Consider the following 26,219-nt stretch of genomic DNA (forward strand, 5'->3'; position numbering starts at 1 on the left):
GATTTGCATTTAATCAAAGAACAACAACACAGGCAATAATTGTAATTTAAGAAATTTTTATTAAAGTTGCATAAAAGTGTAACAAATTGGGCAAAAAACAAGTTTAGTATTGCTAGGAGATATTTTTTTCTTACACAATTTTTTGTACATTTTTCCTAATTCATGTTTCACTTTGAAGTAGTTTAAATCTTTTCAATGCTCGTGTCCTAATAGACATAGAAAAGAGGAATCAACTATTTTCTTTGTATCACAATGATAAAAACATACAAATCCATTTTATGTCTTCTAAAAATCACTCTGCATGATATAGCTACCTTCCATTTCTAAAAAAAAAAAAACATTGAAAGTACATCCTAAAGCATCATCCACTTTTGCTTGTAAAATTGTTGTTTTCTTTTTGTTGTATATTCCTCATACAAATGTTTAAATTAATTTGGTTTTCATAACATAAACGTAACCTAAGGCAACATCTGGAGTATGAAGGGTGACTCTCAGGTAAAATGAAATGCTTGCGGAGCTGGTGAAACAAAGAGAGCCAATGATAAATGGGGGGATTGGAGGAAAGACTGACACGGTTGTGGTGACAGAGAAGAACAGGAGCTGTGCATTGAAAGTGCTGGATAGTTTTTATGCATGCATTTTTAACATCAGTGTGTAATGGGAAAACATCTATATAATGCTTGCTGGAAATGCTGAATGGTACATTTGAAAAGCACAGCGTGTAAGTATTAGCCCTCTTATTATAGCATTTGATTGGCTGAGACAAAAAGAGCAGATGGCTTCCTAGGAAAGATGATTTAGCAGAGTCACGTGAAAGGATTAATTCAGACCGTACGCTTGGCAGTGTGAATGACATACTGCAAGTTGTCTTTCATGCTCATATTGCCTTCCTCCTTGTGTGTCTTTGTCAGTGTGCATATCTTTAGATGCATGTTAGAAGCCACAGTTGTGGTTTGTGATGCAGATGTTTGTGTATAGTTGTTCCTCCTGATCCTCGAGGGCGGTCGTGCCCGAGTTTTGACACAGTGTGTGTGGTGTGAAATAAAAACTTGATTTTTTTTCCTACTCACAGCTCCCTCCCTCTAAAAAAAAACCAAGTAAATCCATCCCCTTGAGAACAGCGGCATTTGCTTACTCACTTTATTAGTTATTAAAAGTTTCATGAACATTTGACCTCCAAGCCCTTAACTGCACAATTATCAATTTAATTAGAATCAAAAACAAAAAATAAATCGTTAAGGCTGTTTCTTTCTGATCTCCTCAGACATCATTATATACCAAAGGTCACAGTTTTACTAACAACAGTACATTTTAGTCCATGTGTCTAGTGAGGACACAGGAAGCTCTGAAACAAAATTACAAAAAATCCTAACAAAAAATAAAAATACTTAAACCAGAAAAAAAACATTCTATGCATAGAGACAATTATGCATAGAGATATATAACAATATGAAAACACATGATGTCTAAAAGCACTTCAAAACAAATAAATCCTTCCCCCTTTACAAAACAAGTGAAATAAAATAACACAAACTTAAGTTGAGAAAATAAGCCCTGCTTATAAGGATCTAATTGGCTAGACTTTCTCATAACTTAACCTCCACCATCTCCCCAACGAATGCAAAGGAGCGATGGGACTGGAAGAGCACCTGCTCATGGGTAATCATACCCCTAATAGTGGAAATCAAGGAATGGGATTGGTTGAGGAGGAGTGGAGGTGCAAGGAGCTTTATTTTTTCTGCGGAGTACTGAGCTTCTGCATGCCACGGATCTTGTCCAGCAATTCAGCTACAAACACCTACAGTAAAAAAAAGAGCAAAGTTTTTAAAAAAGTCCCCACTTAATTCCACAGACAGCAACAGTGATTCCCACAGAATATCCTTCAGCTCTTGAATGTTTCATTTGTTAGTTTTTTTTTTTTAAATACACCGAAAGATAATAATACTTTGAACTATCAACAGAAGTATAATTTTCTGAGATTCAATTTACATGTTATTTACTTACACCCATAGTGTTTGCCTCAAAATATCTATGTGGGCTGTGATATTCGATTATTTACTTACTTCAGTAGGTTTATAACAGTCTACCAGCAGTTCCTGTTGGATAATAAAATTAAGAATGTAAAATACTTGAAAAAACTTTTAAAACACACCTCTTCCTATCAGAATTCATAATCAAATGTGCTTTATAATCAAATGTTGAACAGGTTATATTCTGGAGATTCTGTGTGATGTATACCTTCACTCGAGCGGCTCGGTCTGAATCGTTCTCCATGTCCAACAGTTCATCCACATCAATTTCCAGCTCTGGAATTGCTTCCTCCTGTTACACAAACACATGGATATGTCCATTGTAAAAAACAAAACTCATCTGGATGAAGTATGGGTCTATATATTTAAAGCACAATATGTTATTTTGCCACTAGATGTCACTAAACAACAACAACTGTGACAACACTTAAACCATCTATATGAAGTCAAAAACATTATATGGTTTCTATGGCAGCAAACTGATGATAAAAAGAGGCGAAGTGCTGGTTTAAACTCTCAACTCTCTGAAATTATCATTGTTGAAAACATTTAGGATATATGAACAAAATATATATAACACCATGCTAATCATTTTTCGAAATTTTAATACAAATATCCTACACATTGTGCTGGAAACTGTACAGCTAAACTCAGAAATCCCCCACAGTAATCCTCTTAATATTTTTTATATTCTTGGCATATTTCTATTCCCAGAGGACACAGACAACCACTGAGGAAAAAAATGCTAGGCAGAAACTCTGGAAACACAGCGGGAATGATTACATGGATAATTCTGTGTTTAGGAGTTAAGATTGAGGATATATCTGTACATTTGTATATTTAGCAGTTTATGGTTAAGTTGCCACCAGGGTTGATGCAAAGGTCAGTGCAGTTTTGCCTCTTCACCACAAGGGGTATCCATTGTGTCAAAAACATAGCGGAGCATTTAAATTTGAATTGCCCAATAATTGAGCTCAAACAAAAAAATATTTTTTCACACCTTTTACTAGTAGTCTGGGAGAAGAAACCTTAAAGATCTTCTCAGTTTAATTGCAGTCTGTAGCTGTTATTTTCCACTCATTTATTTTAGTGGAATTTATGAATCTCACCATTTACAGTAATGTTAGTTTTGTTACTCATGTGATGTTGAGATCATTGTCTCGTCACCCTCACACCATCTTATTGAGATTTCACAGCTCGCCGTGTTTAAATTGATTTTTAGAGTCGACTTTGAACCACTTACATATGACAGGAATACAGAATAAAACAGGAGAAATTTAAAAGGAAGGGTTCCTTTTTTCACAAAAGCTAAAAAATGTTGTATGTTTCTTACACGATCACTATGATATGACTTAAAGAATTGGAAAATAGTACATTAGTGGTATAGATTTGAATGGTAAGGGTTTCTTTTATATATAATATCATATCATATCATATCTTTATATATTATGTGAACCATTCCTTTAAAAACATCTGTATGGTATTGACTGTTCACAGCAAAACCCTGACACCCCATCAAATCATTATGGAACCAAATGTAATTTTGTCTTTCAGATAACTGTGTTTGTTCTGAGTAATACTGCTGTGTTTGGCTATTTTTATCAGTCCAGTTCACATGTATGGCCTTGGGCTAGTGGCAGGACATTGGATGTGAAAAAGATCTGTCTGCTTTTCTTACTGCCTGATACTGTAGTGTGCATTTGCCATTACCAAGACTGGTTTCTGTTCGCAAACAACTTCTATAATACTTCTAATTTAAATCCTAATTCAATTCAAAGTCAAGCCCCCTTGTGTCTCTTATGATCTGTCAATTCTGTTTAGGTTGGAGTTAAATTTTGTATTTAGGAGTAAAAATAGACGCCCGTGTCAGTGGACACTCCAAACCTAAATTATATGCTGCTGTATTTTTCTTGTTTCGTTCCTTTAAAGTTGTCATGTTCAATAACGACTGGTTATCATCTCTCTCTCTCCCCACAATCATACCACTCTGCACTCGTCTTTCTATAAATGGTCTTCACAACACTTTCATCCCCACTTTACAGTCTCTCTTTCTCCCTTTAACAAACATTCAGTCCCTCAGAGCCTTTTCCAAAACACACTTCATCTTCTTCTTAGACACACACACACACATTTGTGTACAGCATCAAACCGTTGTGGTTTTGTTACAGTGACTCATGCACAGTATTAAAATATAGTCTGTCTAGAGAAACAGGCAAGAATGGAACATTAAAACTGTCCAATGTTTCACTATGGAAATCAAAAGGCACATGCAAAAGTAAAGCTGATGCTTTTGTTCATTAAAACACTTCTCTCCCTCTCTCTCGCTCTCTCTTCCTCCCCCTGGTTTGGGTTGCCCAGACCAGCTGTCATTGCACCTGCCTGACTACCCCTTGCCCAAATCTCAACACACATACACTGATATTGTCGTGGCACTGTCACATTTGAATGGAACCATTAATTGCCCTTTGAATTGAAAAACCTTCAATTTGTGTGTAACTGAGAAGCACATGTATGATTACAGTGTGTATGCAGAAATGAATAAGCTGTAAAAACCAAACCACTTGAGCTGAATGTTAGGAAGTGGAACGTGAGACGGCGTATACGTGTGCATGTGTGTGTGGACACTGAGACAAAGTATGCAAGGCACAACATGTGGGCACCATGTGCTACTAGTCACTCATAGAGAGAGACAGAGAAAGATAAAGCGTAAATGACACAAAAAAGACAGCAGAAAAAAGACAAGAACTAAATGTAATCAAATAATTTGTCAAATGACACGGTGCAGGTCATTTTTAAACAAGAATGTTTACATGCATGGCATATTGATTACATGTTGTATCTTTATCAAGTTACTTTCCAGTATGTGCTAATTATGTAAAACTATTAAGTCATAGACAACTGCCGATAAAGAAAACAGGAGATGAGAAATTCTTGTTCATAGTTACACTGAATCATCATGAACTTCACATCATACAGCAGGGCTCCAGACTAACTTTTTTCACTAGGAGCACAGTGGCCCCCAACTGAACATTTTAGGAGCGCAACCAGAAAATTTAGGGGCACACACCAAAAATCAACATGCTTACCAAATACTGTATTACTAATAAATACTTTAATGAAAGAAAACAATTTGCTGTTTCTAATTCAGTTTCACATCACAAAAAAAGGTCAAATTTACTGGTCGCACATGTGCGACTGGATGTAAAATTCAGTGGCACACTCTCAAATTTTGGTGGCAAAATGCGACCAATTGGGGGCAGTCTGGAGCCCTGTACAGGCAACCAAAGTGTGAGATTTAACCATGTCGCCCCATCACTGCTAGTGCAGTTAAAACCTTTGACATTTTAAAGGTGCAAAAGAGGATGTTTGTTTTATACATTTTTGCAATATTACTTGAAACTGTCTTTACTAAATGATAAAAGACTATTTATTAGCTGCACTGAAAGTAATAATATTAATATACGTCATCTGTGCACAAGATATGGCCTTAAAAACGTCAGCCAATTGCTCATGCAGTCATCGCATAAGTGATTGGCCCTCTGGCTTGTCAATCACTGCCATTACGATCCTTGTGAGAGACGTGCGCGCTCCAGTAACTAAACACAGGCGACGCATGCGCATAGCGCATGAAACTCCGTCTTAAGTTTCGGTTTGTTTTCATTGTCGATCCTGCTTTCCTCCTCGAATATTCTTTGGGGAATAATTATTGTTGCACTGTTATTCAGTTATATTGACGTTGTTCTTGTACTGTAGTTGCAAGCCAGTGACCAGTCTGCTACATGCTAGTTGAAATGGGAGTAGCGTCGACTGATCTAAGGTTTTAACGTCTTATTTGTTTATTATCATCATTTCACATAATGAATCCACTGACGGGAGTCACGCGACACAGCATATTCCGGTGGTAAACAAACACTCGTGTTCGAATATTCGTGAACGAGTTTTGGAAGGCGTTCCCTAGAAATGAGCTGTGAAGGAGGGAGGCTGTTCTTACGCATGGACTCATTTAAAAAACTCAGTAACCGTTTTTGGATTCTCAGTCGGCGAAAAACATCCTCTTTTGCGCCTTTAACTACCAGACTAAATATTTAACCAAAACTGGACAAGATAATGTGTAATACTGACATCTGTAATTTAAGTACATAATATGTTGCTTTGAAAGCATACTTGTTGTACTGGAGCACTTAGAAGTCATTTAGTAGTCTCAACCAAACCGTGTACACACATGGGAATGCAGTATTATTCCAACCACTTACAAATGTCAGATATGAGATCTGATAATGAGCAAGGCCAAATATATACATGACAATAACTGGAATTATTTGAATTACTGGAGTGTGATAAAGTATGGGCAGACTATAGTCTCATTGAGATAGACTATTTGTATGAAAGGGGCCATTTTTTATGCTGTTTGAATGTTTGTTGACAGCGTTTTGGGGTCCTAAATGATGATGACGACGCCTTGTGGTCTCTTTGTAAACAATGTAAACACGAATCTGTGATAACAGTGTTGTCATTCACATGTGTTGATTCAATCTGTAGGCATGCGTGAGAAAAATCCATGTTGCGCACTTACATTTTTAACTTTTTTAATCAACTTGAAATTACAATTATTTCAACTTTCTTGATAAGTGAGAAGTTGCTATAAATTATAAGAAAAAAGTATTTGAAATAACTTTGCTAATTCAACTTTTTTGAATAATCCTCCTCACTAGTCACGAAAGTTTAAATGAATTGTAAATTCAAGTTGATTAAAGAGCACCTATTGCATTGATCATTATTTTATGTATTTGGTATAATACAATGTGTTTGTGTGCTTTATGGTTTAAAAACACAATATATTCCACATACTGTATATTATTGTTGCTCCTTTATGCCCTGCCTCCCTGAAACGTGGGTATATTAGATATACCCAATCTGAATATCTTATATTTGACCAGGAGACATTCATTTTGTGACACATAAACAGTAATATTATGCAGGTTTTCGGTTTCATTGCCGCCTACACTACCTCTTTCCCCACCATTGATGAGTTACCTCAGGAAGTAAAACCCTAGGGCAAGCAGCTGTATGTCCATCTAAGATCTCTATCAAAAGTTATTTTCAAAAATTGAATAATCTCAGCTTTTTGCTCAAAATTTGATGTTTTTGAAGAAACCTTCCAATATTTGAGAGGTGATAAAAAGAGAACTGATGAAGGTAGGATGAACCTTTTGTTTGTATTTTTTTTTTTTTAAGCAGAGGGTCTGTTCTTTCATTTATGGTTATATATTTAAAGAAGAGCTTTTTCTGGGAGGCATTAACCTTTTGTGAAAATCATGAAAAATCATGGCGGGGAAAGAGCTAAATGAATTTTGGGAAACTTGCGGTCATAATAAGTCTACACAAGTCACCTCCCAGTGCATCCTTTATAAAAGAGATGGAGCAAGAACACATCTGGGGATTTTATGTGAACTTGACTTAGAATTAAAACACTATTTGGGTCGCGACAGGTGACGTTTCACAAGTCCACAAAAACGCAAGTACAGACAAGAACGCATGTTGAGAAAGAGCCTTTGTGCTTTGTTTCAGTGAGTCAACCTCTTAGTCAACATTCAGGTGTGTTTGCTTTAGTAAGGGGACACATGGCTACCCTGGATTTGTGGATGACTCTGGAATTTTTTATGCTCTAATGCAAGTGAATGTGTGACCTTTATCATGCAGCATATGTTAAATATGAGCATCTACATGTGTGTCTTACAGCAGTACAGGTCACAGGACTCTGTGTAAATCTGATGTGACATTATGGGACCTCAGACTCAGTGTTTGACCCACATAAATTGATGCCTTTATCCCCGAGGATGAGGATGCTGGCTATGGGCTCCTGACAGAAAAACTTGTAGCTCCAACATTTTCTTAAACAGTACTAACATGCAGGATGCAGTTATCCAAATATTTGAGGAATATGAATTGTATCTAGGTAAAGTTTACTCAACTTCATGTTGTTTGGAACCTATATGACTTCCTTAATTGCATGACAAAAGATGTTTTGAAGACTGTTGCTATTTTACATACAGTTAAAGTGAATGTCACTATTCTCTTTTATTATATTGAAATACCAACTTCAATATTTAGCTAGACATGCTTTCACACGATAAGGAACTTCATGCTATTTTAAAATGGCATGGGGTTAAGTAAATGATAATACTTTTTTTTAACTATCCCTTTAAGCATACACAACAAATGAGAAGGACAGAGACTGACGTCATGCTGTCAAGGGCAAAACTGTTCGGCATCCTTCAACAGCTTCTAATCACAGAGAGATTTACGCCTCATTTATCTAGCAGACAATGAAAATCCCTCTTAACTTCTGTTCTCTTTGCATGGGATTAGTATTACCTGGGTGACCCCTAGTGATTTGTAATAATTGTGGAGGTTGTCTGTGATCTTAATCCCGTGCGAATCGACTAGCCTATGACCTACCATATTTTGCTGAACACCGATCCTGTGATGCAAATCTGCATCTTTATAATTTGGAGGGTCATATATCATTTTTCAAGGCTTTTTGTTACCTGTGCGTCTTTTATTTCATTTTTCTCTGTTTCTGCGCCTCTCACACTGTAGCTGAGGAGCGCACAAACAAAGACACACCCCTCTGCTTCTTATGGCTTTGAAACTTTTACAAGGACATTTGTTATATATTTCTGATTTTAAACGTCTAAATAATCAGTCTATCTCTGTGCGTTGTGTAGTTAATCGGACAGACGTGTGCTTTGGGCTGAACTCAAGGGGGACATTTCACTTTCTTAGGATGTCAAATAAACCTTTGGTGTCCCAAGAGTACATATTTGAAGTTTTAGTTCAAAATGCCATATAGATAATTTATTATAGCATGTTAAAATTGCCACTTTGTAGGTGTGAGCAAAAATATGCCATTTCAAATGCTGATCTCTGCACTAAACGGCAGTAGTAGTTGGATAGTGCAGATTAATAGTGGTATTATCCCCTTCTGACATCACAAGGGGAGATAAATTCAATTTTTCCACATGCTTGCAGAGAAAAGTTTCCCAAAACTAAGTTACCGTGTTGTCCTTTTTCACATTATCTAAGTTAATAGGGGCACTGGAGACTTATGAATGGGCCACATGAAACTCAGATGTGTTGGGGCATTTTTTAAATCACACGAGGTCCCCAGATACTAATCCCGTGGGAATAGTACTTTAGTTGGGGTTCACATAAAGTGTCCTCTCTTTCTCAAAGCTTTTTGCGGTCAGCTACATGTGCTTACATGCTTAACACTGACAGAGTAATTTATGTCTGATATCTGATCACATATTCAAGACCCAACTCTTCTACCTGTGGGTTATGGCTGGGGGAGTTTGCATGGGTTGCTTAATCTCTGATGTCAAGATATGATTACAGAAATAAAGAGAACAGAGATGTGTTGAAACAGGAAAAGGGAAATTAGTAGATTCAAATAATTAGAATCAATAGGTCACTAAACCTATAAGCATTTACACCAATATGTTCTCTCTTTCTCAGGGTTACAACACCTAGACGTATACAATGTTCAAATGAAAACATTACTTAATATTACCTTGGAAGACAAATTAGTTGTGAGCCCAGGTGTGTGGATTCAACAGCCCTCATCTATACAAAACAACATGTGACGCAGCTGGTCTAGACTTACATTTATGCATTTCGCAAGATTACAAAGTATTATAAGCAATATGTATTTTTATAGCGTATGTCCTCCAGGCTCAAACTCATGATGACTTTTCAGCTGAACTCCATTCAAAGTAATTCAGGTATTTCCAACTTTACTTTAATCTGTTTATAAAAACCCACATCCTGAGCCTCATAAGCATTAACCAAAAAATGACTCATTTAGTGAGCAACCGTTTGTTTTCAAGAAATACGCAGGCACTTATAGGCACTTGAATTACTTTATAGGCTAACATACGTAAACACACATACAACAATAATACAAACACTTAATGATTGTTAGTGGAGGGCTAACATCTGTGAGAACAGTGAACTTAGCTGATGTTGTAGCTGTCTGAAACAAAAGCAAATATAGCTGCAAGCAGCGATACGGGGTCAAGCACCTTCAGCGCAATGAGCACCCAAAGCACAGCAAAAACGGCACGACGCAGCAAATGCGCAAAGCGCAGAAAGCGCGCAATACAGAGCCCGAACCCGAAGTAAAGCAAATGCAGAGCAGAACCACTGCAGTGCGGAGCAACAACAGTAAAGATGGCAAAAATATAACACGTGTGGAAAACCAGACAGGTCGAGAAGAACGTGTTAAAGGGAACAAAAAAGGAAATCTCAATAAGTGAAAGTAAGAGCTGGAATTCGAAACCATGACCTCAGGTTCCCAAAGCAACGCACTAACCGCATGCGCCACTGAGTAAACGATTAAACCACTGAGTTGGTGTGTCCAAGCTATAGAATAGAGATTTAGAACTGTAAACATTGATATCCAGCAATTACTAAAAGTGCAGAAATGACAACAGAGGGCACAAATAACTGAAATACAATGTATAGTATGAAAATCACAAAACTTAAGTGAGAAAAAAGTTAAGACAAAAACCACTGCACATGGGATTCAAACCCATGAACTCAGGTTCCCAAAGCACAACAGTTACCGCATGCGCCACTGAGTAAACGATTAAACCACTGAGTTGGTATGTCCAAGCTACAGAATAGAGATTTAGAGCTGTAAACATTGATATCCAGCAATTACCAAACGTGCAGAAATGACAACAGAGAGCACAAATAACTGAAATACAATGTATTGTATGAAAATCACAAAACTTAAGTGAGAAAAAAAGTTAAGACAAAAACCACTGCACATGGGATTCGAACCCATGAACTCGGGTTCCAAAAGCACAGCAGTTACCGCATGCGCCACTGAGTAAACGATTAAACCACTGAGTTGGTGTGTCCAAGCTATAGAATAGAGATTTAGAGCTGTAAACATTGATATCCAGCAATTACCAAACGTGCAGAAATGACAACAGAGAGCACAAATAACTGAAATACAATGTATTGTATGAAAATCACAAAACTTAAGTGAGAAAAAAGTTAAGACAAAATATCACAGCCCATGGGATTCAAACCCATGACCTCAGAATCTCATGGCATGTGGTTAACCAGATGCGCAACTCAGTTAACACAGCTCAAAGGGCAGCAATAAACAGCTTAGGTGCTGCAAGGATTGACATATGCCAATCAACACAGATGCAGAACTGACAGTGCAGAGCAGAACTAACAGAAATACAATGTATATGAGAATCAAAAAGCTCAAGTGAGATTAAAGACAAGAAGATCATTCTGTATAGTAATGCTATACAATGTAATATACAGTAACATTAATTTACTATGACAAATAGACAACGTCACAGGCACGGTCAACTTTGGAGTGGTATTTCTAAGAAAAAGAAAACAGAAGATCAAAAATCTGTTCAGTCATTTCTGTGCGGATTGCTCCAAACATTATACGAGCAGTACCTGGCATAAAATAAACAAAATTTGTAAAAAGAGTAGCGAAAAAATCATCTACCATATGCTTTACAATAACACATGAACAGAATGTTGGAAAATGACAAACGAGGTATCGTTGCAATCGGCATAAACCAGTGAATACAATTTCACAAAGAAATTAATATCAGACAAAGTATTCAGAAGTTATAAGCAGTTCCATAAGAACTGTTATAGTTTATAACCCATAGGTGGCGCTATACTCTGACTTCCAAGGTACCTTCAAGACATCATGCTGAATCTCCCTACTGATTTTTGCACGGATATGTCCAATAGTTCAAAAGATATAACAATTTATGACAAATTTCAAAATGTCGGACAGATGTGTGTGGTCAAACCCGGCATAATACACATCGACAGATGCGGCATGAGGTAAGCAATCCATAGACATCAAGATCATAATTTTCTGACAAACAGTTCAGAAGTTATGGGCAAAAATAGCCTATTTTATTATCTCATGACCCATAGGTGGCGCTGTCACCAAATTTGGCATGGACCCCAAGTTCATGGTCCACATGAAGTGTACCAAATTTAATTTCAATTGATCAAAGAATGACTGAGCTACAGCTTCAGAACCATTTTTGCGTCAACCTCGTTAAGTTTGCGCATTTATTACTTTTGAACAAAGATAAATATCAAAATTCTGTTCAGTCATTTCTATGCGGCTTACTCCAAAGATCATCTGTGCCAAATCTCATAAGAATTGAACAACATTTGAAGGAGGAGTAGCGAAAAAATGGAATACTGTACATTTCAAAATGGCCGCTACTGTAATGGGTGGAGTTTTACTGTAAGGTATTAAAAGCAACAAGCATGAGGAGAGCAATCACGTGTACTAAGTAGAATTTTCATAGATCAAGCGGATCAGAAGTTATAACCCTTTGAACATTGAATTTTTGCACTGCTGGTGGCGCTATAGAGTTAGTACTAGAGACCCCATTTTTGGTCACATGACTTTTTAAGACCACCACTACAACTGTGCCAAATTTCATCATTTTCCTATGTACGGTTCATAGGGCTGCCATAGACGCCTATGGCTAAGAAGAAGAAGCAGAATAATAATAATAATAATAAATATAGCTGCAAGCAGCGATTCGGGGCCAAGCACCTTCAGCGCAATGAGCACCCAAAGCACAGCAAGCAACATAGAAGGTATCAATGACCCAATGCGCATTGAACACCCAAGGTGAATCAAGAACAGAAGTACCCAAAGCGTAGCAATCACCGATCAGAACCACCGCAGTGCAGAGCAGCAACAGAAAACATGACGAAAATAGAACATATGTGAACTACAGACAGGTCGAGAAGAATAGGTGAGAAAGAACAAAACTTTTATAGAACAAATTAAAACTTGCCCCAGGCGGGATTTGAACCCAAGAACTCAGAATCTCTTTGCATGTGACTAACACGATACGCCATTTAGTTGACACAGTTCATGAGGCAGCAGAATAGAGTGTTCAGAGATGAAAGCATTGACAAATGCCAATCACCACAGAAGCAGAAATGACACAGCAGAGCAGATATAACAGAAATATAATGTATATAAGAATCAACAAGCTCAAGTGAGGTTGAAGACAAGACGAACATTCTGTACAGAAACGCTATGAAATGTAATATACCGTACTTAACTATGACAAATAGACAACATCACAGGCACGGTCAACTTTGGAGCAATATTTCTAGGAAAGAGAACAGAATATAAAAAATCTGTTCGGTCATTTCTGTGCGGATTGCTCCAAACATTATACGAGCAGAACCTGGCATAAAATAAACAACATTTGTAAAAGGAGTAGCGAAAAGATCATTTACCATATGCCTTACAATAACACATGAAAAGAATGTTGGAAAATGACAAACGAGGTATCGTTGCGATCGGCATAAACCAGTGAAACTAATTCCACAAAGAATATATATATCAGACAAACAGTGCAGAAGTTATGGGCAATAATAGCCTACTTTCATATCTCATGACCCATAGGTGGCGCTGTCACCAAATTTGGCATGGACCCCAAGTTCATGGTCCACATGAAGTGTACCAAATTTCATTTCAATTGATCAAAGAATGGCTGAGCTACAGCTTCAGAACCATTTTTGCATCAACCTCGTTAAGTTTGCGCATTTATTACTTTTGAACAAAGATAAATATCAAAATTCTGTTCAGTCATTTCTATGCGGCTTACTCCAAAGATCATCTGTGCCAAATTTCATAAGAATTGAACAACATTTGAAGGAGGAGTAGCGAATAAACGGAATACTGTACATTTCAAAATGGCCCCTACTGTAATGGGTGGAGTTTTACTGTAAGGTATTAAAAACAACAAGCATGAGGAGAGCAATCACATGTACTAAGTAGAATTTTCATAGATCAAGCGGATCAGCAGTTATAACCATTTGAACATTGAATTTTTGCACTGCTGGTGGCGCTATAGAGTTAGGACTAGAGACCCCATTTTTGGTCACATGACTTTTTAAGACCACCACTACAACTGTGCCAAATTTCATCATTTTCCTATGTACGGTTCATAGGGCTGCCATAGACTCCCATTGGGGAAGAAGAAGAATAATAATACTGACAGTTCCAATAGGTGCCTCAGCACCTTCGGTGCTTGGCCCCTAATAATACTAACAATTACAATAGGTGTCTCAGCACCTTCGGTGCTTGACCCCTAACAAGACACAGATGACTCTCTTCAGAAGCAGAGATGCGTAACAGGAGTTGACTAATCTAAAGCTAGAAAGAGTTCATCTTGACAGACGCATGACTTTAAAACAGAACAGGCACTGCATAACACAAACAGAGAGATGGCAAGATTAACCCACAAGCACTGAGACGGTAGTGAAAAAACGGTTTTAAAATGGACAGCAGTTTTTAATATGAGGGTTTATTTACAAAACAACAATGTACTGAAAACAGAGAAAACATTTCCTTTGCGTCTTTTGAAACGTTTTGCGCACAGATAAAAAATCCCTGTTCCCACAGATTCATAAAAACAACTTAAAATGCTGTATTATGCATGCCAGGCTAGTAGGTGGCACATTGAACATGTAGGTCACAAGAGGTAATGTAATTTCTCGCAATAGGCATGCGTCGAATGGTAGCGCCCATTTAAGAGTCAAATTAACTGTGCTTTGCAAAGCTGTGAGTTCGACTGTGCGCGTACGCTCGCGTATACGTAAAAAAACTGACTATACCCAGGGCTTTTGTCTTAATACTTGGTGCATTGAGTCTGTTGATATGACTATTTTAGGACTGTTCCATCTTACAGAAACATTTATTATACCTTATACCACAAGCCTGTTGAATGCTTCATTCTGATTGGTTGAGAAATGTTTCATGCATCTTGATTATGTTTCTGTAAACCGCACACCAAACCTGTCAAATGTCTTAAAATAACCATCAGAGCAATGTTTGTGGTAACTGTGTTATAAGAGGAAGTGGAAGATGCGAAGCAGAGGGTGTGAATTATTTTCAAATAATAATTCAAAAGGACCGAAGTCAATTATTCTTTACGTATATTATACCGTAACCCTTACCGCAACCAACAAGGAACTTTCGTAGTTTGAGGACTTGACATAAACTATGACATTGTCACATAAACATACTCGAAACAACAAGTATTTTACATAATGCCTACACATGCATCACGTTACACTTTAATGTCCGTGTTTTAGGGAGACAACTGTATCATTTTAACAACTTAAACGCAAAAGCCAAAGTTTTCCATTTTTAGTTGAAAACTGTATCGTTTAAACCACATGAAAGTTTTCATTCAATGTTTACATTCATTTCCTGTCTAGACTTTATCATACTTTGTTGAGTGACGAGTCATGCTGTGTCCAAAACCGCCTACTTCCAACTATATAGTAGGCGAAAAGCAGTAGGTGAGGCGAGTAGTATGTCCGAATTCATAGCATTCCAAAACAGTAGACAAAAAGCCCCCGGATGACCTAATACTTCCAGTTAGATTTTAAAGTGTGCATGTGACGGACACTTCACTATCCCATGATGCCCCGAGCGAGAAGTAATCCAACAAAGAAGAAGTGGCATGCAGCTGTTTTCGCGCTGGAATGACAGGAGATGATGATGACGTATGTCACGTGATGTATCAACATGGCGGATGTAGTACATCCGAATCTCATTCATACTACCAGGATTCATACTGTACAGTACCTACCTGTTTTAACGGTCAGTAAGGTACTTCGTCTCATTCAGTACGTAATGTACAGTATGCGGTTTCAGACACAGCCTCAGAGTTGAATGCTCCCTTATTTGAAAGTCGCTTTGCATAAAAGCATCTGCTTAATGAATACACATAAACCCCCAAATATCAAGACTGGACTTTTGTGGCTGTGTAGCTTCTACCATACCCTTTAAACTGTAAAAATACATTTTACTGTATGTCTCTTTAAATGCCAATAAAATGCATTATAAAATACTCTCCCTTAAATATGCCCTTATCCAATTTCCTGTTTAACTGAAAATTTTATAATACATAAACTGCATTTCAAACCATTCTATGGGGTCTTTAAGAAAATGTAATATGATGTGTCCTACACGTAGTATTATAACATGCATGTTGAAGTTATAATACTATGCAATGATATTACCATGAATACTTTGTATAACCAAAGTCATGAAAACATATTCCTACTTTTCTCTAAATATTCTAAATCATCAAAAGCTAAATTATGAATCACTCCATACACTAACCTTTCTATCTCATGCACGAACACATGGTGCTCCAATATAGATTTTTTTCTTAGTATTGGCTGCAGTCATTGTGACAGACAACATGATGGAGAGGGAGAGAGGAGCAGGGAACACGTGCTGCCCCAAGGAAAATTCTCTATCTGGGCTGAATTTGGCCAGTGAAGGGTGGGGGTCTATCATACACACCGTCTCTTACATACCCATGAGCTTATCGGCCGTCAGCACATTGACGAATGACAAACAACACACATACACAGAAGTGAAGAAGGGCTGTTTTAGCAAGGGTGTGTGTGAAAAGGAAAAAGTGTTAGATAGTTTTCACATTCTTACAAAAATAACTGTATGAAGAATCTAATAGTAGCTTCAGAACTATTAATGCCTCAGTGTAAATGCAAACAAACGTGTGTTAAATATACTGTGATTTTCATGTAATGAATCTCATGTCAACAGGGAGTAAGATTATGCTTCCCAGTAGAGACCAGATGATATGGGAGTTGTTCCTATAACTACAGCCAATCATAACAGACACACACACAAAAGCAACAGGTCACTACACCATTAACCTCTCACTTCCTTCACAACAAACTGTGTAAAAGGAAGTAAGAATGTGTGATGGCGAGTCACAAACAACCATTAAAAACATTTTACCGGATAACATACTGTATAGTCAATAGTTGAAAAGAGAAATGTGATAGAGGAAGTCAGAAGTGAAGTGTATTGATTGGATAGATTGTTGAATGCAGTCAGTCACAGAGGGCTAATAAAGATAAGTGATAACGAACTCGCACAATGAAACATTCAACAACCCGTCTATACACTTAATTAAACCTCACAGTATGGTCTGTGATTTAAGACTTTGAGAAGAGCGAGTAATATACTTTGGCTCTGTTTGGATTCATCTCAAGAAAAGCTTTTAATCAGAAAGGAAATCACTTAGACACTCTGGCATCCTCTCCCTCAGAATATATAATATAATAAATAATGCTGGGTAAATGTGCAACCTCCTGTGAATCAAATTATATTCTTCATTAAAGTTGACATTATGAGAAATCTAATCTCCCTTGATCTTTTGAAATTAAACACATTATTGCACTATATAAACATACTAAATGTAAAACTTCCTCTCTAGTGTAAATATGGAGATCTCAGATGCAAAAGCCACTAAATGGCACCGTCATGAGACCGAATGCTCTCGGCATGTATTCACATTCACTTCAAATCCGGTAAATCACGGCCTCAGGCCATTCAGAAATACAGCTTTGTTGGCAAAATCCACTAAACGTTTGACAATTTTTAAGCAAAGTCCTTTAAGTGCACAGAAGACGAATTGGATGTTTTACCCAGTTAAAAGAGATTTACTTAAATATATTAGGATATTGACCACATTTTTTGTTCCCTAACCTTTATTCAGAAAGGACAGTAGTGACCAGAGACTTTTTTTTAAAGTGGAGATTTTTGCATGTACTTACTACTTAGAGAGTTTTGCGTCAAAAAATTGTTGAATACCAATGAAATGACTAAATTCAAAGTTTGTGTAAATAAGCCATTTCAGTTACTGACTAATAATCTTTACATTGGCATTAAAAGTGAAATGACTGAACTTAAACATAAGAGCCTGATGCTTCTTTACAAGTAACATGTCAGACACACAAGAGGGTTTTGTGCTTAAATATTTAAATTGGCAATAAAAAAGCATGTGAAATTATCGCTTGTGACGATGCAGTGACAGGTCTATGCTGTTGCCGCTCCGGTCCTTAAAACTTAAAGTGGGGGGAACATGTCGTACGTAAGTACATGTCCCCCACGTATTCAACGCCTGTGCACAGAAAAACAAGTATGTTGTTCTTCTAAAAGTCTAAAAGGTTCATAAAACATTGTACTGTTCCCGGTGGTAGGGAGCACCTGGATGTCCTTCCAAAGAATCAGGCTTGAAGTTTATTTTTAACAAAGTCCCTGATGATGTCAAACTGACCTTAACAGTTTGTGCAGCACTTTCATTGCAGATTGTTGAGTGATCTCTTATACAATACAAGCTTTGCACAGAGGCTGTTACTGAAAGGGCAGATAAAAATTAAATTGGAGTCAACAGCAAACAACAATTTAAAGCATGGACTTCCTACTAGCACTTAGGTCTTTATAGGCACTGCAGCAAAATCAAAATGGCTCGTTTAATACAAATGGTCGAGGAAAAAGTGATATTTGTTGTTGCAAAAAAAAAAAAAAGTTTTAAAGTTCAAGAAAGTAAGACCAATATGACCTTTCGGTTTTCATTTTTGTGCATTTTATTTATGTGAAAGTTATACAAGCATCCCCACAAAATGGAATTGGACCAATTGATCTCTAATAAATTAAAAAACACAAACAGTCAATCAATCCGAGACAAGTTGCATCATAACCAATTATAAAAAGATTGTTGCCAGTCTTAGACACTAAATTAATTTGTGTTAAGAGATCATAAGGCATCTTTGCCCATTACGAGCATCTGAGGAACATCTCAATCAATACTTTGTAAGAGATAAGTCTGTGGTTCCTTCTTACTAAAGATAGGACATGTTGAAAGGGAAAGAAGGAAAGAAAAGGTGATAAATAGTAAACACTATCAGCCAGGAGGGCAACCCCTGCTGTTCACAGACACATAATTTTTCTTTCGCTCATCTGTCATTTCTGGAGTGGAATAAAGCAGATGGGCATTCCTCATATTCCCTAGATTAAAGCACTTAAGGATATTCAGTCTGGATGCCTAAAAGTCAAGTGTGCATAGGCAAGTGTGTTAATGTGTGTTGGTAGTTGATTCAGAGTTCAATTCATTCTGAATTACCCGAGATTGCACCAATTTACCATGTAATTCCAAAAAAAAGGTTTATAGCAAGACACATTGTTTACTTTTATTTAAATCCATCCTTTACACCAGTGTTTCTCAAACATTTTCAGCCCAAGGACCACTTTATCTTCCAATTTTTTTCTGAGGACCACCTAACAGAATCCCACTCTAACACTCCCCGAAAAAACAAGTTTAAGTTTAATATGCAACTGTTTCAAGTCAAAAACTAATTTTTAAAAAACAAATGCTATGTTTTAGAAAATATTATATGAATTTTATTTCATTTGAACAAGTAAATGTGAAATGAGTTGCAGCTTAATATGAACAACAAACTGCACATGTAAAAAAAAAAACTGCAATTAAACATACTATAACAGCCTAGGTCCCACTTAATGTCATTTCAAAGAGCCATTAGTTTAAAACTGAGGTGGTGGGTATATGAAGTCTATGGTTGTAACTATGGTAACAATAAAATACGGGAAAAAAATGTTCCCCCTAATGTCCAAAATCACTGAAATTACAGGGACTTTACACATGAAACAAAAACTAGTACATTACAAAACTAATAGATCTGTGGATTTTAGCTGCTTTCAGTTGACGCTTGATCTTTTATTTTGACCCTCTTTGGTTTGGCCACCGATCCATTTTTACGTTATTAAAACAGAAAGGCAAGAACTGATATCACAGTTTCGCAAGTGCATTAAAAATCTACTTAAATAAGTGACGATTATATAAACACTTGCCTAGTTTAGGTCATCTTTTGGCGGACCACTGGGGGGGTTTGGCGGACCACACTTTGAGAATTACTGCTTTACACCAATCTGAATCCCAAGTAGAAGATCCAACTCTTCTCCTCTGCTCTGGTTCTGTAATTATAGGCTTCTAGTCGTAATTATTACCACAAAGCCCTTTAAATAAAGGCTTTTGCCATCATTTAAGGACAGAAGGGGACAACATATTGACCTATTACATGGATGGTGATGTCACAGGTGGGGGGTGTTTGCCATTGATGCTGGTGGGACTAAATATGTAGAAGGATATAAATAGAAATAATAGGAAATGTAAGCAGACAACATTTTCCTGTTAAGTATTTCTGTAGGAATACAGTGATGACACTAAAATGCAATAATAAAAAATTTACAAACACAGATATTGTGCACCTGGGTGTGTTAGGGCTGGGTGATATAATCGCATGGGATTTCATGCGCTTCTCATCAGTAAAACTGGTTTCGTGATTAGTAGTAAATAGCAATCACATGCTTTCAGATGGAGGTGCATTAACTTACTCACGGACAAGCTAGGCAATATTGCATTTTAAAATAATCGCGTACGAATCGACTACGATAATAAATGCGATATTGCTTGTCAGTGAACTATGGCTCTATGTAAATGCTGCTCCATTTGAAAGCAGGTGATGACGATTTGCTACTAATTGCGGAACCGGCTTTAATGATGAGATGGCCATGAAATCAAATCTCATGCAAAATATCGCCCAGCTCTACTATGTGCTACGCTCTTCGTCTTGAAAGTGCAGTACAAAGCTATGACATCACTTGGCTTTGGTCTATAGTGACTTTTGTAATACTGAAAGCCTTAAATGGATTACTTAGAATCTAAAGAGACAGCCAGTCTGTCTGACTAGGAAAAAGTTATTTTAGGCCCTGTCTACACCTGGTATCAAGATGCTTTTTGTCTATTGGATCACAATTGGAAGATGGGTGTAAATAAGGTGTAAAACGTTAGGAACTCTTCCACTTCGACCAGATTCAGAGGTAGTTAAAAACACATTTGAGCGGATTGCTTTTCATATGGGGCATAAGCGTTAACCCTTCCCATACACTTTTAATGGGTAACGTTTTGCGTTGCCGAACTGAATTGTGGATCCGCGTCCCTAACGTTGCTCAGGGCAGAGATTCAAAATTTCTCAACTTTTCAAGCGTCAACGCATGCGTCAGCCAATCAGATCGCCTTATGCCAATAACCTAGGCAGAGCCAGCCAATTACGTTTATGGAAGACTGGAGCATGTGTTGCGGCCACTGTGATTGGCTGTTGGCCTTGCTTCAGACAAGCCTTCAGTCAAGCGTTAATGCTTACGCCCCGTGTAAAAGTACTGTTATAGCATTAACCTGCGGTGTTCAGCAAGGTCTAAGGATATCATTGGTCAAACTAAAGTGGTTGCTCATTTTTCTTTCATTATGTAAGCGAGAAGTTGCACACGGTTATTTCTTTGATTGCTCTAAAATATCTGAGAATGCCCTTACATATTCAGTATGTATACAAAACATTGTGCAACATGTTTACTAAGAACATGAGCAGTGGTCTCACATAATATTGGTGCACATCGTGTCAGATTAAACGGATTAAAACAACAGGTGTGAATGGAAATGTGTCCCTCTTGTCTGCTTGTGATCTGATCGACCAAACTGCATCTTAATACCATGTGTAAACAGCCTCTTAGTTTGGTTTGCTGACATTTGTGCTCATGAATTAAGACTTACAAGCGAAGGCTATTTCCAGCAATATATATTTACTGTATGTATTTCAAATGTAATAAGTGCTGAGTGACAGATAATTCCTGGATAAAGATTTTAATACTGCTGACTGGTTTTGAGCAAAGACATCCTGTGTATTTTAAGATCAATCGATGTCCCTCTGTCTGCTGAACAACTAAAAAGGTTTGTTGTTCCCAGGATGCTTCCAGTAAGAGAGCATGGTGCTTCCTTATATAAAGCGTAAAAACGTATTTTATATTACAAATTTATACAGCACAAAATTATATGAAATTTTATCTTCTGTAGGTTATATTACAAAAGTTAAACAAAAAATTCAATTTTGGCACTCTTTAACCTCCTAAGATCCATTTTTTGTTGATTGCACCATAAAACTTGATTCTGTGTAACTGGAACCTGTTGTACACAAATGTGTACAATTATACTGGATCATGTTAAAAAAAGTTGGTTGTTATATTTATTGGTCTTCCTAATCCCAAATATCTGGTTGGTTATTATATTTATTGGTCTTCCTAATCCCAAATATCTGGAAGAAATCTGAAAAAAGCCAAATCTTAGGAGGTTTATGTACCATGATGCGTGACTTAAATGCATTAAGGTTGGATGTAGGACATTTAAACTGGGATAATTCCCACATAGACTCCATATTGAACACACCAATAGTAGCACGTCATAAAATCGCAACTTGATCCCACACACATACTAGTTTACCACCTACATATATTAATTACCTAACAAATGTATTATTATTTACCTTCTTCACCACCTAACCTATTAAACTCCTCCTTATGCTTTGACTGCATTTCTACAAATATTTTTGCAAATCTCTAACAGACATACAAAGCTGACTATTTAAATATTTATTCTGACAGGGTTCTCAACACTATAGAAAATGCACTGGGAGAGCATGGACGTGCCTAAACCTGTTCTTTTCCCTTCACACATATTCACACATTTACACACAGGTGCAAGCAAAGAAGTGACTGACAGCCACTAGCAGGTGAGGAGCTGAAGTATTTAAATGAGTTGTGAGTGACTGTATGTTCTGTCTGTGTATTGATAAATGGGGGATGGAGAAGATAAGTGAACTTCAAACAAAGCATATATAGAACCACTATATGGAATGGGGTTTAACATCCTGTACTGTTTATAAATGCACGTGAGCACACACAGAGCCGGACTGCACCAAAGCAGAGGTCACAACCTTTACTGGCTTTTTAAAACATCAGACAATCAACATACACACAAGCTTCCTGCAGTTTCGCCTGTCACTGGCATTTCCTTTGCTCGTGACTCAGAGCTTAACAGTCTCCATTATGCATCAACCCAATGATCCCAGAAACTGCAATTATGCCTCTCCTTCTCCCTCATGCCATGTCAGATCCAGCACTCCCGCTCTCGTACCTTCATCCTATTTTCTGATTTATTTTGGGGTAAACAAACTGGAAGCAGACATGCGCTGAGGGCATAGCCTGTTTAAATGTGAACAGAGGGTCACACTGTTGACATTTTAGGTGAGCAGAAACGTATTTCGTAAATATATGCAGGATGGCAAGGGCAGTTGTACGTGGCAAAGCGCGACATGCTGTGTGAGTATTAATGAGAGGGGGGGGGGGGGGTAATTCAACGGCATCCTTGTGCATCTAGCCAAAGCCACAGCTGTCCCTCTCTATACAATCTCTTTTCACAGATCATGGGTTTGTCTCATCAATGATTGTCTGTTTACTTCTCCCTTGACTTTTTGCATCCTCTTTTTGACTTAATTTAGTCATTGCTTCTCTATTTTTAATAACTCCACGTCATTAATTGATAACATACAATGACTCAGTACTCGAACATTTCCTCTTTTGAACAATTATTCAGTGATCTGACAAAGCCAACAGGCAAAAATGTCAGTTTGTGATTTCACAGGGTCTTTAAAAAAATTATTTTCCATCATGTGTTCACATCCCTCTCAGTGCCTTCTCCCTTTTTTTATATATACCAATTTTCCTTTACCGCCAACCCACATCTGTAACATTGCAAGTTAAATGATTTGGACTAGTTTACATAATACAACAACGTTTATATCCAGGGAAACCAAACTTTTGCTGTGAGTGTAATTATGAGGCTTGCTCTTTCTCTCTCTATGGCGTTGTGCCACGTGGGCTCACCTTACGCCAACACTGCAATATTGCTTTCTGAAAGTTTTAAATGAACAGGATAATGACTCTCAGGGGAAACGTCGCGTCATGCGTTATTGTTTACTATAACGCCAGGACGTTTAGGAAAACGTGAGGAAGGCAGGAAGCAAGTGGCCACGTTACTTTCTGGTTAAAAAGAAGACTGGGGGAGGAACGGTACGAGAGACACGAGGAGCATGCCAACATGGTCATCTTTTGATCCAAGCAATGCACGTTTTATGTAAACGAACGTAAGTTTCGCGAACCGGTAACACCTGACTGACTGAATGAATGAGTCATTGTCAGGTTAGTTTCACACGCAGCACAGGTAAATCTCAACAACATCTCTGCATAAATTTAAAAAAAAAAAACTGCAAAAAATCCTGATCCAGTGTCATCACAGACAGATATTACATACTTTATTCCAAATAAGAACACAATTAGCATTCTTGATAAAAACATTATTTTATAACATAACAAAAACGAGGTACATTTCTTATTATTTTGTATCCTTGCAGATGTAGTTAAAAATAATCTGCTACGCTTTTGACGGAGGAGCGTACATTGTGACGTCACGGCGCAATGTAACGGAAAATACGCAGGTAAATGGATAAACTGAGGATATGAAAAGGCATATCATATCATTTTACCCCTACTTGTTATAATTTATTTGACAAACGGTTATACCATACATTGGTGTGTAAATGGTTATTATTGTCTTGTGGTTAAAAGGCTACGCAGGTAAATGAAGAGGTCACGCGCTCTACCTTTGACTTTTAAATCCATGGAAACAGAGGGTCACTGCCAGACTGATGCTTACACACACACACACACACACACACACACACACACACACACACACACACACACACACACACACCTTACATAATGTCCATTTAACGTTACCCACAATGATATTATGTGGCGATACTTTCTACGGTTGAGGTTAGTAAACGGTAAATCATGGTTTAGCATAAAACAACAACAAAAAAATCACAATCTCGCAACTAGCCCACGTCTACAATCTAACGGTAGTTGCTACATGTCTGTTTTTACATTAGTAAAGCTTCCACAAACTATTTTTACCTCACAGTCGTAGAGATCCGTCAGCTGGTCAATAATCCACTCCTCCAAATTAAGTCTCTTTCTTAATTCTTTTCGGTCGTATTTCACCGTGACCCGTCCTTGCTTTCGGACCGGGGTTTCGGCTTCTTCAGTCGAGCCGGGGGGCGTCTGGAAGTAAACGCGAGCTGGTTGGCTCGACTCTGGGCTTGTTACCGCCGCCATAGTCCTGAAATATCCTCTGAAATACCGGCTGATCAAGTAGATCGGATCTGCTCCGTGTTAGATGAGGTGGACAGCAGTGTGATTTCAACTGCCACTTCTAGATTTTTTTTCTTCTAGCAATGCTTATGGCATTTGGCAACGACTTGATAATATTTGTAAAGTCATATAAAGTAACTTCTACGGTTGGTAGTTGCTCTTGTCGCTAGAAATGGCTGCATCAAGCACTTACTGGACTTCAAACCGCGTGTCTCCTTTTACTTTGCAAGTAACTCAAAGCACTTTAAACTCGAGAGTCCTCCCAGTGGCCTATTGTTATCCTTCAAATAAAGATGGAAGCCGCTTGCAAAGATTTATCTGTGCATTTAAATAGAAAGTCTACAGACCTTTATATGTTATCATGCAATGCTATGAAAACAAACAGTGTAGTGTGCCCCACTTCTTGCTTTCTTTCTGTCCGTTTGTCTTTTTTTGTCCTTCCTTTTCCCCTCCTCTTCCTACTGTGCTTCCCTCCCCCGAATTATGTGCGTGTATGTGTAACCCCCTCTGAGATACGGCTGTTCTCTCTCTCTCCCTCCCTTTCTGGTCTTTTTTCCTTTCCCTCCCACGTCTCCTTTCCCATTGCTGCTGACTAAGTTTACCAAGCCCTTAATACAGGCTAAATGCAACTAGATAATCCTGTTATACCAGTTAAAAAAGGTTTGTTAATAGTAACACTTGTTTATGACACTTTGAACTCTGATGCTTATTAGAAGCTTATTCTCAAGTAAGAATTTACTTTATGATTGGCATGTGGGAAGTGGAAGGACAAAGTCCTGTGCCCAATATAATAACCTCAGCTAGCCAAACCAGAAGTTTTATGAGCCAATCAATTTTTTATGAAAAGTAAAAGCCTTCCACTGTATATTGGAATACAAAATAATGCATTTCACTTACATTTATGCATTTAGCGACTTACAGTGCATTCAAGCTATACATTTTATACCACAGAATATTTTGGCATTGGCTGTGTTGTACAAGTGGCACAAGGAAAAATAATTTTTCAAAATAATGTTTCTGGATTTTACAGTTCAGTAAACTTAAATGTGCAGGCTGGAACTGTTTTGCATTTAAACAATCGGACATTGCACACGTTTACAAATATGTAATATAATTCTTGTGTAAAGTTGTACAAATAT

At 37.5% G+C, this 26,219-nt stretch overlaps 1 protein-coding gene across 1 annotated transcript; it reads right to left on the minus strand.

Annotated features, from left to right (window-relative positions):
- Window positions 1-39: 39 nt before the first annotated feature.
- Window positions 40-25,541, minus strand: ppp1r14bb (protein phosphatase 1, regulatory (inhibitor) subunit 14Bb). Its single transcript, XM_065289011.2, has 4 exons — window positions 24,844-25,541; window positions 2,239-2,322; window positions 2,064-2,096; window positions 40-1,798 (listed from the first exon to the last, which is right to left on the minus strand). Exons 1-4 carry the CDS (start codon window positions 25,042-25,044, stop codon window positions 1,730-1,732), a joined length of 387 nt encoding a protein of 128 aa, XP_065145083.1. The 5' UTR covers window positions 25,045-25,541; the 3' UTR covers window positions 40-1,729.
- Window positions 25,542-26,219: the final 678 nt, after the last annotated feature.

The sequence above is a fragment of the Paramisgurnus dabryanus genome, chromosome 2 (genome assembly GCF_030506205.2).
Source record: "Paramisgurnus dabryanus chromosome 2, PD_genome_1.1, whole genome shotgun sequence".
Taxonomy (NCBI): Eukaryota; Metazoa; Chordata; class Actinopteri; order Cypriniformes; family Cobitidae; genus Paramisgurnus; species Paramisgurnus dabryanus.

Bases quoted from the DNA above. Each gene is read 5' to 3' on its own strand.
- ppp1r14bb (XM_065289011.2), bottom strand. From the start codon at position 25,044: ATGGCGGCGGTAACAAGCCCAGAGTCGAGCCAACCAGCTCGCGTTTAC. The intron at 2,323-24,843 runs GTAAAAATAGTT...TTTGTGTAACAG, and splicing joins CGGATCTCTACGACTGTGAG to GAGGAAGCAATTCCAGAGCT. The intron at 1,799-2,063 runs GTAAGTAAATAA...TTTTTACTGTAG, and splicing joins ACTGTTATAAACCTACTGAA to GTGTTTGTAGCTGAATTGCT.